The sequence below is a fragment of the Thunnus maccoyii genome, chromosome 7 (genome assembly GCF_910596095.1).
Source record: "Thunnus maccoyii chromosome 7, fThuMac1.1, whole genome shotgun sequence".
Classification (NCBI taxonomy): Eukaryota; Metazoa; Chordata; class Actinopteri; order Scombriformes; family Scombridae; genus Thunnus; species Thunnus maccoyii.
Window position 1 is genome coordinate 22,959,209 of NC_056539.1, and position 18,289 is coordinate 22,977,497.

Sequence of the window (18,289 nt, forward strand, 5' to 3'; positions counted from 1 at the left end):
CTTGTCAGTGTCAGTGTCTCTTAATAGCTTGTTTAGATAAATAAAAATGACCAGACTACAGGAATGACAGATCAGATTTTTTTCTTCCATACATTGATTTTCCTGAAGCTGTGGAGGAAAAGCAGTGTGTCCTTTTGTGGTGCCTACTGGGTTCCTACTGTGGATATGTGAATGGGAGCTTGAGGGCTGCATTATGGAGACACACACAGAGCTGGGAAGGGAGGGGTTGCTGTGAATAGACCTATATTGTAGGGAGGGGAGAATGGAAGTGGTGTTGCTTGGCTGTGTTGTGGCCATGGAGTGCAGCTGGTCCGAACAGATACTATGAAGGAGGATGGGATAGTGGGGAGTATGTGTGAGTGTGCATCTTTGTGTGAAAGGCGGTGATTGACAAGACTTTGGACCCTCAAGGGGATGTTTTTCATCCATGAATGATGGGAGACCTCAGACTAGTGGCAGAACACACAGCTAAGCCAGTGGAATTATGTTTATGTATGTGCATAATGTGTATCTGTGCATACATATACATATTTTCAGCTAGGGGTGAAATCCTTGTATAAATCTTGTATCTCTAAAATGTCAGTGTTTAAGGACCTCCTTTGTGATTGTTTGAGAACCTATAAAAATAACTTTTTTTTAGCTTTGATCACACTGCATGATTTTCCATTTCATCAATAGGTTTTGAAAGGATTTCTGGGGTCCACAAGGTCTGACAGAGGTGCAAACATCAATATCACCAAACTTGGAATTCAAAGGTTTGTCTATCAATACAGATTGGCATATCATTGTATACATATACATTATGTGGGCACATAAAGTCATCATGTCAAATTACATATCTTAACAACTTAACAAATCAGTGATTCAATCAATTGAAACAGCACTGTTTCCAGTAAATCTGATCGATAAAGAAACAAGCACTCGTGCATATAATGTTTAGAATGGTCCCTGCAGATACCTGTATGCATTGAAATCTAAACCTCAACCCTTAATACTGTAACTCTCCAGCTCACTAGATGGCACAGCTGTCCTTTTTACATGAAATTCAAACTACCATTCGAAAATGGGAAGAAAATGTAATATCACAACACAAAATTGTGAAAACTAGCATACCAAAAATCAAACTGCTGAACATATAATCAGGACACCAAACCATCTAAGGAAGTATTTTGGATTTGAAAGCTGAAAAAGACATAGATAAAAATAAGGCTGTGGATTGACTTCGTAAAAGGCAACTGCCTCTCAGAAATGTTACTGTAGCTTGTCACTGAAGTGAGGCAGCAGAGGCACCGCGAATGATTAGGATGACGTTAATTCTGAAACATATTCAAGGATTAGGCTACATGGGTTGCATTCAAAATAATTTGAACAAATTATTTAGTTATAATTCATTCAAAATAATTTCTTTGAAAAAGTGACACCCCTACTGGGGAATAAGAAGAAGAAGAAGAAGAAATGAGCACCCACCTTGGTGATGCATGGTCACCATTTTGCGCCAGAACACTCACCACATATCAGCTGGAGGGGATATTTACCTGGCTGCAGCATGTGCAAACTACATTTTCATTCTGCCTAAAAACATAAGTTACTGATCAGAGGAAACCAAGAAGGCTGAAATTCTCCAGCCTCTTTCTCTGTACTAGTGTTGGTATACTGTATACAACATGTATAGAGAAAGTGTACAATGTGCTACATGTATACACATAGTGTACAGTATCCAAGGAGGGTTGAATCAAGGACAACTGGACTTGGTTGAAGATACTTGAAGACGTTTTGCCACTCATCCAAGGGGCTTCTTCAGTTCTAACTGACTGGTGGGGAGTCCCAGGTATTTAACCTCTGTGGGTCGTTGATCCCACAGAGGTTAAATACCTGGGACTCCAGAGATTCAACCCTCCTTGGATAACTATGACCTGGATGACTGAGAATCATCACAGACATAGTGAGCAGTAGTGCCTGCAGTGGTCATCACAAGGTTGCAAAAGTAGTAGGGGAATTGTGGGACTGTGTATTCATAAGTAGCTGGCCATCTACCCAGGTTCCAATTATCCAAATATCGAGTGCTTAATGAACTAAGGCAGAATGTTAAGAGACAAAGACAAAAGGAAACAGAGAATTGTCATGGAGACAACTTCAAGCAGAGAGAAGTCCATAGACCTTGGCAGTTACCATGGTAGCCTATCTTATGTACATTGTACTTCATGCATCTGTATGTGGGTTATCAGGCGTGGGAGTAGTATTATTCTAGCCTGGCTGCATGGCTGATGCTACCTTTGATTGTACACTGACGTTAAATGTCATCGTTAAGCTGGCGCCTGGCCTGAAAATAATTCAATATATAAATGTAAAGCACCTCACAGCCATGGTTTACTTTGCTCTTAGATTTCATTACAAGCTTTGGAAAGGATAGGAATTCCATCTAAGTACAGGATAAAATTGGCAAATGTTAGATACAGAAAAAGAGTTCACATTTGGAAACTTTTACCTGGCACTTACTTCTGTACCAAGCACCTGCATTTCTTGATCAAACAAAACCATGCTGCAGTAATATTGCGTGTTCAGCAGATATAACTAATGGGACAAAACATCAGGGATGGGGCCATGACAGCCACAGTACCCAAACAAAAGACTTTGATGGCACAATACTACAGTATATGTAGTAGGGGTTGGGTATTGAGAACCAGTTTTACAACTGTGTTTCTGTCTACATGGCAAGTTACGCATGCATGGATGTAATTGTAATATATTTCAATTTGGTGCTGCAGAATTAGAATTAGAATCAGAATCTATGCAATAAAAATAATACCCATTGCTAATGATTAGTACAAATTATCTCTCCCTCTCACTGGTACAATTTGTTTAACCAGAGAGAAAAAGGCAGGATATTGTCCAAAAGGACTGAAAAGAAAAGTTAAAAAGGAATAAAAATCAAAACAATCGCCTTGGAAATCCTTCAGTTCTTCAGGCTTCTTACGACCTGCTGTGGTGAAACCACTGTTCCAGGCTTCTGATTACAGCCATCATACCTGTGGAGAGATCCTGACCTCTGTTAACACACTGGCTGTGCTGTGACTGAGATTGGGCTTTGGAAAGGCAGGCCTGGAAATAGCTGGCTGAGCTTTTTTAAGCTGCGGGTTCAAGCGTGGCAGCACACCTTGGTCTTGTTCAGCTCTAGGGAGACGCAAAGGTTGTTCAAATGTCACTAGCAAACCCCCAACCCCGACCCCAAACACAGTGCTGCGCCAGCCGAGAAAGGAGTTATTTGTGAATGTCTCAGATGCCCGGAGGCCATGGTGTGTGTGACAGATTGTGTATTTGTGACTCTGTGCGTGATGACTGTAAATGAGAGCAGTACAACTGAACAGTGCCACTGAACATGACACTTGCAATCTATGATATCAAGGTAGCCGGCCACAGGCCACATGCTGCTAAGTGCTCAGTAAGCTAACACAGTGGTTCTCACCTTGGGAATGGACCCCACAAGACGTCACAAGATTATTTTGGAGGTTTGCAACATGATTTATAGTCTCAGAAACACAAACACATTCAGTAGTTTTACAATATTTTTTTCCCTGTGAAATACAGACTCATTTTAACTCCTTAATCTCCACTGATAGGGAATCAAATAAACAATTTTACCTCAGAAAATCATTCTTTGATCAGCCAAACTGCATGCAGCCTGTGTCAGCAGATTGTGAGCAGGCATCACCTCATCTCACAGTATCACCAGATAAATCTGACTGAGTCTGACTTTGATGATAAAGTATCCATTAAGTGCTACATTAGTACAAGAGAAAGGTAACCAGTCACACTCTAAGTAATTTAGAGCAGCCAAGTACCTGAATAAACTACTCAGTGTACTCGGATAACTAATCATTATCAACACCTTGAGGCAATGGTGGGTGTTGGTCTGTCTGTGTGTGTCCATCTGCGCATCAGTGATGACAGCACATGACACATTTATTATGTTCAGGCTACAAAAAAAGACTTGCTGTCCATATTGTAATTTACAAATGACTAGATCACATTTGTCTGTTTTAACTATATGATCATTTGCTGTCCTTAAAACATTAGTCATGAAATGAACAGCACAGGCATACATACACCAAGCTCACACCAGCAGCAACACAGCAAGTAATATGAAAGTTTGGCTGTTTATTAGATTTGTTTTTGTTTTCATGATGCTTATTTTTTTTCCCTCAAGAGCATAAAACTTCTTCATCTGTCCAGGTGTCGATACTCTCTTGCTACCTGTCCTCCATGCAACAGGCAATCAGATGTGATCTGAATTAGATTTCAAATCCGCTACACATACTACCATGTACTGGACATGCAGAAATTAAATGCATTTGAACCACAAATTTTGTTTCAAAATACAAACTTAACAAACATAGGTTTCATAAGAAATGTTTCAACCTTTTCTCTCTTTTCTATCTAAACTATTTCCTTACTGTGTCACTAACACAGTAAAGAAATAGTCACAGTAGCAAGCTACAGTAAATAATATAAGAGAGGAAGTGCACATGATTCATTCCTAAAGGTGAAATAGGAAACGTTGAAGGACATTCCAGTCAGGGTGTCTGATAGTTAATTTAAGGGAAACCCCTGCCTTTTTAAGGACCTTTATAATACTTGGGAAACACTATAAGACAAAGTTTCCAGTTTTATGCTCATATACATGAAAAACAAACTTTTCTCTCACCTATTTCGGCATAGAGCCTGGTTGAAAGCAAACTTTTCATTGGAAAAGCAGTGCAAGTGCTCAAAAATAACAATCAAAATTAATTCAATATCCAAGTACAATAAATAACCAGAAATCTGCTTTAGTGATCTAGGTCTAGCACTAGAGCAGAAACCACACATCAGCTGTGGATCACTAACACAACGACCGTCCAGAACCCCTGGTGATACACAGCACTGATTTACGATACTGATACCCCTTCCATAAGGGCGACAGTCCAATTACTTAGAATTCAATCAGCATTAACGTCGTCACTGAGCCCAGACAACAGACATTAATAAGCTCCACATCGCCCTCGCCATTGCTGTCATTTGCCTCTGTTCCCTCTTTCCCTCCCTCCCTCCATATTCCCTCAGTTCCATTCATTTGGTGCAGCTATTAATAGCCCGGCCACCCGCCTATCAATACCATCACTACTCCAGCAAGCCAGAGGATGTGGGCGTGGACCAGTCAGTGGAATGAGAATAAATGAGCTGAACTACAGAAGCTTGGTCTTATGTAAGGAGAGACGAAAAGAGAATAAGAGAGATATATCGAAAAACATGGGTCATGAAAGAAAAAACAAACGTTGAAGCACTAGATAGAAAAGGAAGACTGGAAGTGCTGTGAGAGGGAAAGGAAGATAACATGGGAGAGAGATAGAAAAAGGACAGAGAGCAAGGTGGAGAAATAGGACATCAAGAGAAAAATTGTCACAATTTAACAGATAAAGATGGTGAGAGGAAGAAAGACAGAAATTTACACAGTAGGTGAAAGACAACTAAAAATATGTGACTCAGGAAAGAGAGAAATCTGCCAGGTCGCTTGATGTTTACACACATTCCTTTTCTCCAATTCTCCCCTCAGTGACTACAGTGTCATATTTATGGGTTCACATTCTTCCCCTCTCTTCATTTTTCTTCCTTCTATCCACCCCCCTCTCTCTCTGCTTATTGATTGTGGCAGGTAGTTTCACCCATCTCTGTGAGGTAAAGAGAAAGACTATTGTATTAACCATAAAAGCGAGGATCTTTGTCTTCTTTGTGTGTTTATATCACCTCCTCCTCCATGTGCTGCTGCTGTCTGGTCCGGTAGGGCTTTGTCATTCTACCTTCTGATTTACAAGTCTTTCGCTGGAAATCCTAAGATGGGTCACAGACCTGGTCTGCATAACTTCACTCTCACATTGGGGGGACTTTGAAGATTTTAGTTTTATTAAATACAAAAACAAAAACTGATTGAAAAAAGCTGATCAATACCAATGTCAGGACACTAAAGTATTATCATGAAAATAATTGTGATTAATAATTGTGATCATAATATCAAGCAAAGCACTATTCACTGGATGACACAATGAAAGAGCTACAGAAGCACAATCGACCCCATGTGTAACTAAGTCAAAGGTGTCTCCACATATCTAAATTACATAGAGCTGTAGCCTCATGCAGTGTCTTTATATGACTAATAGACCCCCAGTTGAACTGCATTTACTTGTTTTAAAAATGAATAAAAACCCAAGTTTACAAAGGTTTAAGAGTTTGCTAGTCCATTTTGATTCAATATCAATGTCAATGAAAAATTCCTCCCATCACTTATTGCTGGGCATCGGACCATTGACCTTAACCGTGACTTTGACCTCCTTACTACTGGTTGTCTTCAATATTGGCAAGGAGGGTTTGGATATTTATGTTTAGGATTACATTTTAACTGTTACTTTGTTCTAGTCTTGCAAAAGTTGTAAGTCACTCTAAAGGAGAGCATATTAAAAAGTTTAAATTGTAAACTGCAATTGTTGTTAGCGGTCACAGTCAGCAGCAGATCCAGACTCACCTTTTCAGGCAGTGTCAGTGCCCCCAGTTGTGCACCAGATCCGATAAAAGCAGTTTCATCAACTTAAACACAACAGACCAAACAGGCAACACACAGCAGAGTTTCCTTAAATTGTACTAAATATGTTACATGTGAACACACTCAGCAGTTAAATATTTAATATCGTTTTAAGAGAATTCACTTTAATTTCTTGCGGGCTCTCTAGGAGGCTAAAGGGCCAGCAGGAGATGTAATAGACCTGAGACAGCACTGCGTGCATTTAAATGTCAGAGCTAAATGAGAGAGTTCGGAGGAAAAGCAGTAATGACAGCAGTATCAGATATGTTGGTACCCTGAGACATACTGTTTGTAGACACAACAAGGAAAAAATTTAATTACAAATTATAAATTACATTATATGATAACCACTAACTCCACTGATCTGGTTTCCACCAAACCAACACATCTACTACATTATTAGCTATGGTGTAAAAAAGATCCACACGTAATTAAAAGATAAAATACTTTCAACAATGTGTATGCTAAAGGGTCATAACCCTACTGACTGACAACTGAGGGAATAATACAAAGTACCGTCTAGGATGTGCGAGACAACTGATTATTTCCCATATTTTAAGTTAATATGGAGACACAATCTCGGAACCCATCGGCTATCTGTCTGACAACAATTTAGCCTCTGGGGGCAATGTCGGGGCTTCCAGTGTAGCCAGCAGATATGATAGCGGACATCTGGGCCAAGACCTCCTCTTCTGTGCACCAGTCATTGTTTACAGTCTGATTAGCAACCAGACAACATTTTGGTTAATCTCTATTAACAGATATATGCATAAGAATGCAGATACATTTTTAAAAAAGCTAATAAAAGACGATTATCGATGGGTTCCGAGATCGCATTTCGGCCAATGTGTTTCACCTCTTTTGCTCTCCACACGGACTGTTTACCTGTATGCAACCGAAGCCTGCTCAAACATGACTGGTCAATTCTACTCGCACTACAAACCAGAAGGCTTCCGGTACCAAAATCTTGTCCAGTTGCCTACAGATTCTGCATTCATATGCAGATACTGTTTATAGGAATTAAGGGACTGCATAGCCATGAAACAAACAACAACTACACACATCAAAGTAACTCTTAGACTGTTGTTAGGAGTCATTATTTTAGTCATTGCAAAGACATGAAATCCAACAGAAAACAGTGATAGCTTGTTGGCGTGCCAGCTATCAGGTCAGTATGTGATAAGCATCTTCGGAAACTGAAGTACACACACCTGCGAAAGTCCTGGATGCATTTTAGCCCTTATACTGTACTTTTACACAGCAACAAAAATGCAACTTTTTACAAGCAGTCGCCCCTACTTTGTCTATGTGTGTGTTTGTTACCTTGGTGATGAGGATGCGGTAGTGCTCAAGCAGGTCGTGGTTGTCGTGGCAGCCAGCCAGCAGCTGCCAGACTTCTGCTCTGAGTGGCTCAGGAATGCCACTGCGAACCAATGAGGGCAAACCCTTCGGACGACTGGACAGGTTCCCATGCCTGATATACACACACACACACACACACACACAGGTAATGCATTATTTCATAATCTCAATTATACCAATTCAACCACTTATATTAATTTGAAGAGCAGCTGGACAGATTTGATAATCATTTTTATATTAGGTGTAACAGTGACATGCGGGGTGCAGAAGTAAATGCTTGTCGAACTGAAGTACCCATGATGCACCAAAACTCATTTTGTGTTCATGACAAAGTGGAGCTTATTATTAATATCAATAGTATAATTAGATCATTATGCAATATAGTTTTTTTTCTCACTATTCTGGTCGGATAGGGAGGACTATTCATGCTGGTACATACAATATATTCAAACTGGGAGCCTCCCAGTACAACCACTGAAAGCTGCTGTGGTTTCACCCTGTAGTATAGAATATTATCCGCAGTGCTGCCATGCTGTTAACGGTTCTCTCACACAAAGAAATATCCTGCTCCTGAAAACACATTGTCAGCTCTTTTTAATGATGCTTGAAATCTCATCATAATGTATTTATTGAGGCCATACGAAAGCAATTTCCTGATAAACTACTTCACTTCTTTGTGCTGATGCAACAGCAAGAAAACAGGCTGTGAAAATCAAATGAAAAGCCAGAAACATCTTTTATTCAGTTAATTATGTGCCGGTACCAAAAGCTGTATGTATCAATGCTGGCTGTTGTAAATGCACAAAGTATTACAAGTATGACAGTATGTGTCATAGCAGATAAATTAATAGCTGTGTCTGAAGGGAAACTGTTTTTCATACAAAGTGGAATGATAAAACAATCAAACTGTCATAATGGAGGAGACCCCCAGGCCTGCAGATCACTCTCTTTATACTCTTTGTATTGCACACCTTTCAGCATCAAAGTGTCATGACATACTGCCTGTGAGCAAGATGAAATGGCTAAAGAGCTAAAATTCATGTTGCTTTTTTTTTTGCTTTTACGACCCCCATGTTATCAATTTTTGGTTTCCATTTTTCTTTGCTTTATCCTACTATAAGTTGTTGCTGCTGTGATTCACTAAAATTCTTTCCTTGTTCCAATGCTGTACTGGTTGTTTTTATGATTTTAATTACCTTTACACAAAATCTAAATATTCTAAATATCTTGTGCATTTTTGTTTTACATATTTCACGAAAATATAACCTGACATATTTGGAACATTTCAACATCTCTAATGAAAAACAGTAGCTTTTATCTATTAAATTTTGACTTTTTCTCCACCCATGCCCATCTCCTACTATTTCTACACCATTCACCTATAAATCATTTTTGTATCTCCAGTCTTTTTATTTCTGTGTCTTATCTCCATTTCTCCTTGTGTTTCTCCACACTTCCCCATCTATCTCCTTTTAAGTCATCCAGCTGACACTTCTGCATACAATACCATATCTTCATGTGTCTCTCTATCCTGCATATCATTGTCCTCCTTCCTTACATTTACTTCTGCCTCTCTGTTCAGCTTCAAACTGTCTCTCCACATCTCATCTCAAAATTGTGTCTCAATGTCCAAATTTCAGTCTCTTTTGAAGCCTTACCATCTGTTGAGGATTGCTCCCCAGGACTCCAGGATTTTCTCAGGACAGTCTTTGGAAACATCTCCTGTCCCACTGTAGATTTCACTGTCGCTATCTGCAGGAAACACACATAGATATTAACATTTAGTTCCTATCCTGATATCTGTGACCTTCAGCCACATGAGAACACAGGATTTATACTAATATCTTGTATAAGGCCTTTAAGACTTCCTCAAAATGAAAATGTTGTGTTTTCTTTGTCTCTTACATGTTGTTTTGTCTTGAAGATGCTTCATCGCTTGTCTCAAGACACTGCACTAGTTCTGCTGACTAGAGAGATGTCCCAGGCATTTTAACCTCATGAATGTCACATTTGAGTCTTTAAGATCATAGTAGCAGTTATGTGAGAGCTATCATAGCTATAAATGTACAGTAAATGTATCACAAACTGAATAAAAATCCATGTGAGGGAACTTTTAAATGTGCTGCAAATTTTAAAACCTGTTAATATTGATGCCACACAGTCAAATGGAGGAAGGAGAGTGCAGTGCCTACACTTTCCATTATTGCTGTGCTTCTGTCTGGCGGTTCGCAAGGCAGACAAGAGGCAATCAGCACAGCAAACCACTTGTGTTTAGATGCAGAAGCACTAATTGACTGTCTGGCCTGCTCTGCTGCTGGAGAGATGAACTGATTCCCACACATAAGCCGCCCACTGGAACAAACACACTGTCCACACACAGAGTCACAGAGTATGTCCAGCATGTATACTGATTACACATGTCATTTAAAAATACTGCTGCAGCACTGCATAAATATGATACGCAGAAACAGAAGAAACTCTCCCTATCCTCTCACTCAGTCCATACTTACGATATTTCTTAGTCCTGGTACTTATCTGTACTCTATAATGCATCTTTTCCCTGGCCTTCTAAATTAAAATGGATGTAGACAAAGCCTTTTCTACATTATTTATGTATTATATCTATAACAAAACAGAAGGAACCTCTCTGTCTCAATGAGAAGTAATGTTTGATGCCGATTTAACCAGATGATATTCAAACATAGCATTGTGACAAAAGACATTTCACTACAGTATAATGTTGAGACGATTAAAACGATTACTATGATTTGCTCAGCTTGAGTAATTTCCTTTGCCACAAAAAAATACAAAAACACTACACAACTGCAAGACATTTGCTGGTGTCAGTCCAGTTTGGCTCATTGTTTTTCATTCTATCACATTACCAAGATGAAAATATGACAATATGTTATAACTTGCTTGATCATGGCATCCTGGTGGCCTACATAAAAGAAGTACAGCAGGTGTCTCCGGTCTTTCAGGGAGTCCAAATTCTACATTTTTATAGCTCTTATTCATGCCAGTGAGAATAAAATAGACATTTCACAACTGACATAAACATGAAAAATGCACAATGGTGGCATTGAGGGCATGACATTAAGCTTTACTGATATCTCAATAACAAAACCAAAACAGCAACAGCTCACAAAAGCGTGAACAGGCATCATTCACTCCCACTGAAGGTTTTACTAAGGCCTTGACATTAAATAATGAATTAAGACATTTTCTTCTAGAACATGCAGCCACTATGCTCATTGCACTGCTGCTCCTATACATCCTCGCAGCCTCAGCAGGAGCTTTTCAGGTCTTTATAAATGCTTGATGAGCCCTTTCAAATGGTTCAGACCCAGCACAAAGCTGCTGCCTCTGTCCTCAGATTGGCTAGAACCACGTGGTAAGGAAGCGTGAGTCCAATGCCACTGCCAACTTACCAGGTGATGAAAGAAACTGTGAAGACGAGGGACATTACCGTTACCTTTTAATCTGGAGAGGGGGCTGTGCATTCACTATAGGATTACTTTCAAATAGGATCTCTCTGATGTTGAAGCCACTAGTAGATTGGTTTTGTCTACATTAAAGCAAAGAGGAAATTCCCTACTAGTACCATCAATATGTTTAATATTTTACCTTGTTTTAATGTACTTTTAATTATATCCTTTGTTTTCATTTCCTTTAGTATGTTTAACACTTTTTTTTTATCTACACCTCAATTATCTGACAGCAATTTACTGAATCAATCAAGCTCTTTCTGTCTCATTGTGTTGAATTGTGCAGATAGAGGAACTGTATAGATATATGCATGTATACAGTATGATCCCAGTTTGCATGGATGAATATGACACAGGAACATACAGTATATGTGTGTGTGTGTGTTGTGCTTGCACATGTGTGTGTATGAAAAGGTAATAAATAACACAATAAGCAACAATCACAAAGCATGCTGTGAAAAGAAAAGCAAAGAAAAAAAAAAAAAAAAAAGAATGTCCGCTTCAGGCCCATTTTCTACATTGAAGCTTCCAAGAAGAAAAAAAAAAAAAAAACATCCGCATGAATTGAATGTGTGTGTGCGCTCGCAGCGGTGGCATCTACACTGGGAGTGTATTCATTTCTGTACACAATGAGGTTGACCTCCAGCTCCACGGCCCTGAGCGCCTCCAATTTTCAGCTCTGGGGGGAGGAGTGGGGCATTATAGAAAAAGCCCTGTGAATGGCTCCCACAGTGCCAGTTGAAAGCCGTCAGCTCTGGCCTTGGCGGCTGACTTGTGACTTTGGGGCGAGTCAGCAGCTAGACACAGGAGACACAATTTCTGCCTCCCACTCAGTTAATACATTTTTGGGCTTCAAGGTGAAAAAAAGTAAGACTGCTGGCAGTGCAGCAGTAAAAGAATACAGTGAAGCAACAGAATATGATGTAGATCAGCCTCAAGTGCTACATCAGATCTTCACAATGTCAAAAGGTATATATTTTAGGCGTTCATGTTTTTACTCAAGATTTTGAAAATCATGGCACTTAATTTGTTAAATTAAAAGCATCACTCTGGGCTGCGGTCAACATCCCACCATTGTGCTTTCATATCAGGAGCTGCAGGCTTTTGTATACTGTTAAAATGTCTTCCACATTTGTTGGACTAAATAAGGCATCTTCTCTGTATTTGCCAATATACAGTGATTTTGTAGATCTCTATTGTTTTTCATGTCTGTTTTGACAATTAAAATATTTCAGCGTATGGGATGATTGACATTTGAATTCATTTTAGCTGCTGTGAAGCAATATTTCACACAATGTGAAAGTTGGACGGTGATGCAGGGATGTACGCACACCGACACACACACATAACAACTAAATGAGCACAGAAATGTGCGCCTTCACTCAAACTAGTATCATGGAGCGTGCAGTCTGAATTGTGGCTAGGCCTAATCTGCGACACCTGCACTACTGAGCCAGTGGTCAGGCGGAAATGCCAGTCCTGTTTTATATTAGTGGACTGAAACTGGGTCATGTTTGGGAACCACTAGAGTCCAACTGACAGTGTTACAGCTGTTTTGCCTCCATCCATCTGGCAGAGCTGCCATTATTGATGGAAAATATCCACCCTAATTGGTCATGTTTAAACTAAATGGATTTAACCTACTGGCTAAGGCACATGCCACACAACCAAAATATCCATGGTTCAGTTCTGGCAGGGGACTTTTGTTCCAATGTCACACCCCACCTTTCTCTCCCCTCATTTCCTGTCGTCTCTCTAAGGTAATAAAGGCATAAAAAAGCCCCCCCAATTTTATTAATTTTTTCATTAACAGATTCAGTGTGTTAATCAAGACTCTTACAGGGCACTGACATCTCAAGCAACTTGGTTTGGTGCCAAACGATTGGTTTGCACCTATGCATTGGTCCAAAGCTACATTTAGAACAAAAGAAATTATAATTTTTGTGTTTTATTTCATATTGTTGTTATTTTGACACATTTAAACTACTATCACTATTTAGGTGGTTAGGAAGGTCATTAATTTTTGGTTTGTTGGACTTACTTTGGATGAAGGCTGTTCATTTCAACAAAAAGTGGGTGTGGGTGTAATAGATGGTGGTTTGACACCGTAGTGCTGCACTGCTATAAGCCAACAAGCCCTAACAGGATTGGCCTGAGTTTCACACCAAACCACTCACACAAGCACATACATAAGTGTGCATACAATCACACAAATAGCTATCCAAAACTCCTGAGATTCTGCCTGCAGCTCATTGTTGTGCACAGTGTAACACACATACACACAAAATCTGTTGTAAACCGCAGAACACATGCCCTTTTCTCACACATATACAAACAAACTCAAACTCGGTCCTCACAATCTATCTACATTGTTGTTATCAGATGGCTTGCCACATTCACTTGCACACAACTCACATATACACACACATTCAAACACACTCACACACACACATACATGCTTGCCAATGTTTATGTGCCAAAGCTAAATTAAACTTCACACTTGATTCATGTCAGCCAATGAATGGTACACGTGTGTTCTTGTGACTAGGCTTTGCTACAAAAAAAAAAAAAAAACCCACTGGGTTTGTGTGTGTTGGTAAACCCCCATTTCAGACTGAATATCTGGACATATGATCTCATTTAGATGAGGCGTTCATGCCACCCAGAAAAAAGACTGCTGAGCAAATGCTCCCTCCAACAAGCTATTTGTGGTAAAGCAATTCTTTTCTTTTTTGTGCCTCTGAAGGTTCACTGAAGTGTCTCGTTTTTCTCTGATATTGAAGGCGGCGAGGGATTTGTACAGCACTACGCAATGTGAGGGCGCATTTTTCAATCAAGCAAGACTTGGAAGACAAATTATGTTGAGTTGTGGTGTGTGTGTGTGTGTGTGTATTTGGGGGGCAGGCTTTTTGATGAAGAATTCTGGCATCTTATCATTGAGATGTACAGAGACACAGAACTGGTGTTTGAAAGACAAAGAATTTTGCATTGTGGCATATTGGTGATTATGTACAATACTTACTAATAACAAAAGGGTAATACAACAAAAACTGAGGAAAGAGTAAGAGAGAGAGCTGTCTATACCTTCATCAGCCTCCTCTTCCTCAGTGGGCGAGGCCAGTCGTCCTCTTCCTTCATTGCTTCTCTCTGCCTCCCTCTGAAGACTCACCACCTCATACACAGCATCGCTCTGACCCATCCTTTCTGGTGCTTGCTGTATGCATCCGCACACACACACACACACACAAACACACACAGGAAATGTAATGGAGAACAAGTTATATAGAAAAATAAAATGTAACTTATTTCATCTTAAAAAAAAGAATACCTTAATGATACTAATATACAGTAGAGTTTTAACTGGATATAAATGTTATTTTGATCAAAGAATGATTGACATACTGTATCTGCAGTATACAATTTCTAACACTTAATTTTCATTCAACTGCATGGTTCACAAATCAAAAATGTTAAAAAGGTTTTTTTCCACAGATATTCACATAATATGCTGTTTTAGTTAGCAGATAAAAACTGGAATCCAAATCTGAACAAAAGGGTAGCCCCAACAACAAATCACAAGCACTTTTCATCATTTAGAGCACGAGATGTTCAATACATGGGCAATGATGAGTTAATTGATTCAATCACAGCAAAAAAACAGTGAGAAGTCAGGGTAGAGTGTTTATTTGCAGCCTAAAGGATATAACCAATATATAGCTGCCAAATAAACACCAGAGTTCATGCCTAGCACCAAGTTTTTCAAATCATCCCCTCTAATTTCTCCAGGACAGACAGCAGTCCCAGCTCCAGAGAGATCACCTACTATACAGGTACAATTGTATCAGTATCAGATTGAGAGTTGAGGGTCAATCTCAATAAGGTTATCAGCATGAGCACCCTTAGACCTGACGTCGACCAACTGTCTGAATCGATCAAGAAAGTGGCTAGGCTAGAGCTCACAGTCCCATGAGATGACAACAGTAAAAGTAAAAGACCAGTGTGAGGAACTAATGGAAGAGCACCGCCATCAGGGGTGGAAGGCCTGCTGCAACCCAACTGAGGTGGGCTCCAAGGAGTTTGCAGGCAAGTCCCTAAATTAAGCCATCAATCAAGTGAAAAAGACGAGTGAAAAAGGAACGCCAGGGGCAGCCACTTGCAACAAACAAGCTCACACAAACTGACAAGGCTAAGTGACCGGTGTGAAATGATGTACAGTACAGTAGGAGTAAGAAAATGTAAAGAGATATAGGAAAATTGAACAATATGAACTTACAAGTTAATGATTGAGCCAACTTTCATCGACTGAATATGGTTTCATGTGCTCATATTTTGTGGCAAAAGGTTGTTAAAAGACTTGGCCGATCATCTGTGAATTTCTTTATTTTTAAGAAGCATACAGCAATGTATTTTCTAATGCCAAAAATAATGTAAAATATCCATTCATTCGGAAATCAATAGCGGTTGGGGGCGTCTCTGTGCAGCACTCTTCCGAAACGTGAGTCAACCTCTGTGTCATTGCCTGAGAAACTCTTGGTAGTGTAGCTCATTTTAAGGAATAGGACGTTGTGTAATGTGTATGCGTAGCGAGGGAGTTGTTGAGCGTGTGCAAGCGGCAGCAGTAGAAAAGATAAGCAGTAAGTTGTCAACCTGGTAGTAAATGTGCAGTATAGGCTAAAGTGTGTCAGTTAATAAATGACAAAGAAAAGTCACATCTGTTGTTTCCCCAACTGCTGAGTCTCCCAAGTTTTGGTCCACACATCCCACCCACCCCCTGAGGCCACCCCGCCACCTCAAAGCAGTCAACCTAGGGGAAACACTTTACAGTAATATAACATTTTTCTCTTTTTGTCTCCTTTTCAGTCATGAAATGTGTGCGATTGGGTAATTTTCATGCATAATCAAAAATTGGCAAATTCAGACATTTTAAGTTTAAGTTGATTCAAATGTATTTCTTGAAATAATCACAAAAATCAAAGTATGAGTTTAAAGATCAAGATAAACTAAAGAATTGCACAAGAGAACAAAGACACCAGCTGACTTGACCTTGAGTGTCATAAGCTACTGATGTTTATTTCTGGTCTATTCAATTACTGTAGTGCTGTTGCCTCCCTCCTCCACCTAGTAGAATGGATCAATGAGCTGCATCGATCTGCCCCAACTCGCATGGCGTCTAATGACCATCTCAAGTCAGTGATGAGAGGCTTAGGTAACACATTTGCTTTGCTAAGGCCTCTGTGAATTGTTAACCGTAAGTGGTAAATCTTTTACACTGATCAAATTGTGACAGAAACTCGGGCCAAAAAAGTCCACTGTACTGACACAGTATCAACTTTAGTGGGTTTTTAATAAGAAAAAAGTGTCACAGAGTATTTCTTGTTGACACTGAAGAAAGATCCACTCTCTCTGCTAAATATTATTCTGTGAGATGAATACCATGTCAACTCACAAAATAGCAGTACTGCCTTAACAAATAATTCACAGACCGTTTTAGCATCATGAACTGTTTCTCTCTTAAAAAGCAATATTCACCTGTTGTGTAACTTAAATAATGATGGCATTTCTCAAAAAACCTGATATTACTCTCTGCATTTGGTATCATTAACTTCTGGATGTTGTCTCAAGCTTTTTTGGGCTCATCTAAAAAGCATGAAAACTGATAATTGATATTTTGTTCATTTTTTCAAGCACCAGGAAAAAAGTGGGTTGACACGCAGAAACATGTAGGTTAAGCTCAAATTTTGAATCAATTATCTGCAATTAAAGATTAAAGATCTGCGATTACTGCAGATCTTTAAGAAACTGGATGAAAAGTATGTTCTCATTAGTGTTTAATCACCTGGAAATAAGAGTCATTTTGTTTTCGTTACCTTAGAATGAGCCCCTTATGTCTACATTGGGACAAACGGCCAAATCAAAACACCAGTTCTAGAGAGCGCCTTTGGCAGCTACCGTAGGTTCCCCTACACGCTTGGAAGGGGAGCATCAGGGGAGGGTTATTCAGTTGGTTGCAATCTGCAACCTCACCACTAGATGCCACTAAATCTTACCCACTGGTCCTTTAAGTTCCCCTCCGCTCAAAAACATGTTTTTCTTCTTGTGTCTTCAATTGGATGTTTGAGCTTCACTGTGCAGAATGATGTACTGTATATTCAGAGTTTGACACTATAAGGCTGTTTTCACATTCATGTGCTGAAAGTGGAAAGTTTCTCTGTGATCATTGAAAACCTCATTTTAAGGGATGGGCTTACGAGCATGATTTGTGACATCACAAATAGTTTGGAAGCCAACTGTAGTCCAGTATGCAACTTACACAAGTGTGATGTGGAAACTTTAAGTCTCCAGTGCACAAACACTGAGAATGGACTTTACAGTAAAATAGGAGGCATCTTGTGTCTAGTAGTTAAACTTTTGAAATGAAAAATATTTGCATATTTATACGTTTTGGAATTTGTAATGAGGGAGAAGGAGTAGATGTCATTTTAAGGATTTTAACAAGATCATTTAACTTACCCTTTGTGGAAAAACTAGTATCAGACACTAATTCTTATTCAAAGCAGAGCATTATATATGCATCTTAAAACAGGTCTGGAGGGGATCTTTAATCTTTATAATTGCTTTTGAAAAGACGTAATTACAGTTTCCCAATTGCGGACTTAACTTTGTCTTAAACCTCTCAGAATCTGGTCTTGATGTGAACATGACAGGACTCAATGCCTAAATCAACCTGACACAGATGATCTCACCTACAGCCTACACCTTGTTTGTTTCCCAGTAAAGCACACGGAGAAAACATTCTGAGAAGTTGACATCGATAATGATTCCCTGGTACTTC

At 39.4% G+C, this 18,289-nt stretch overlaps 1 protein-coding gene across 3 annotated transcripts in view; it reads right to left on the reverse strand.

Moving 5' to 3' along the window:
* The window catches only part of rabgap1l (RAB GTPase activating protein 1-like), a 159,434-nt gene that overhangs the window by 118,285 nt on the left and 22,860 nt on the right, over positions 1-18,289 (reverse strand). For all 3 annotated transcript variants that reach the window (XR_006096984.1, XR_006096985.1, XM_042416860.1), the window contains exons 11-13: positions 14,542-14,671; positions 9,628-9,721; positions 7,931-8,081 (exon numbers count right to left, since the gene is read on the reverse strand). Coding sequence is in view for 1 of the 3 variants with exons in the window: in XM_042416860.1 (XP_042272794.1) it covers positions 7,931-8,081; positions 9,628-9,721; positions 14,542-14,671 (375 nt within the window). In the remaining 2 variants the exon portion in view is untranslated. The remainder of the gene's footprint in view (positions 1-7,930; positions 8,082-9,627; positions 9,722-14,541; positions 14,672-18,289) is intronic.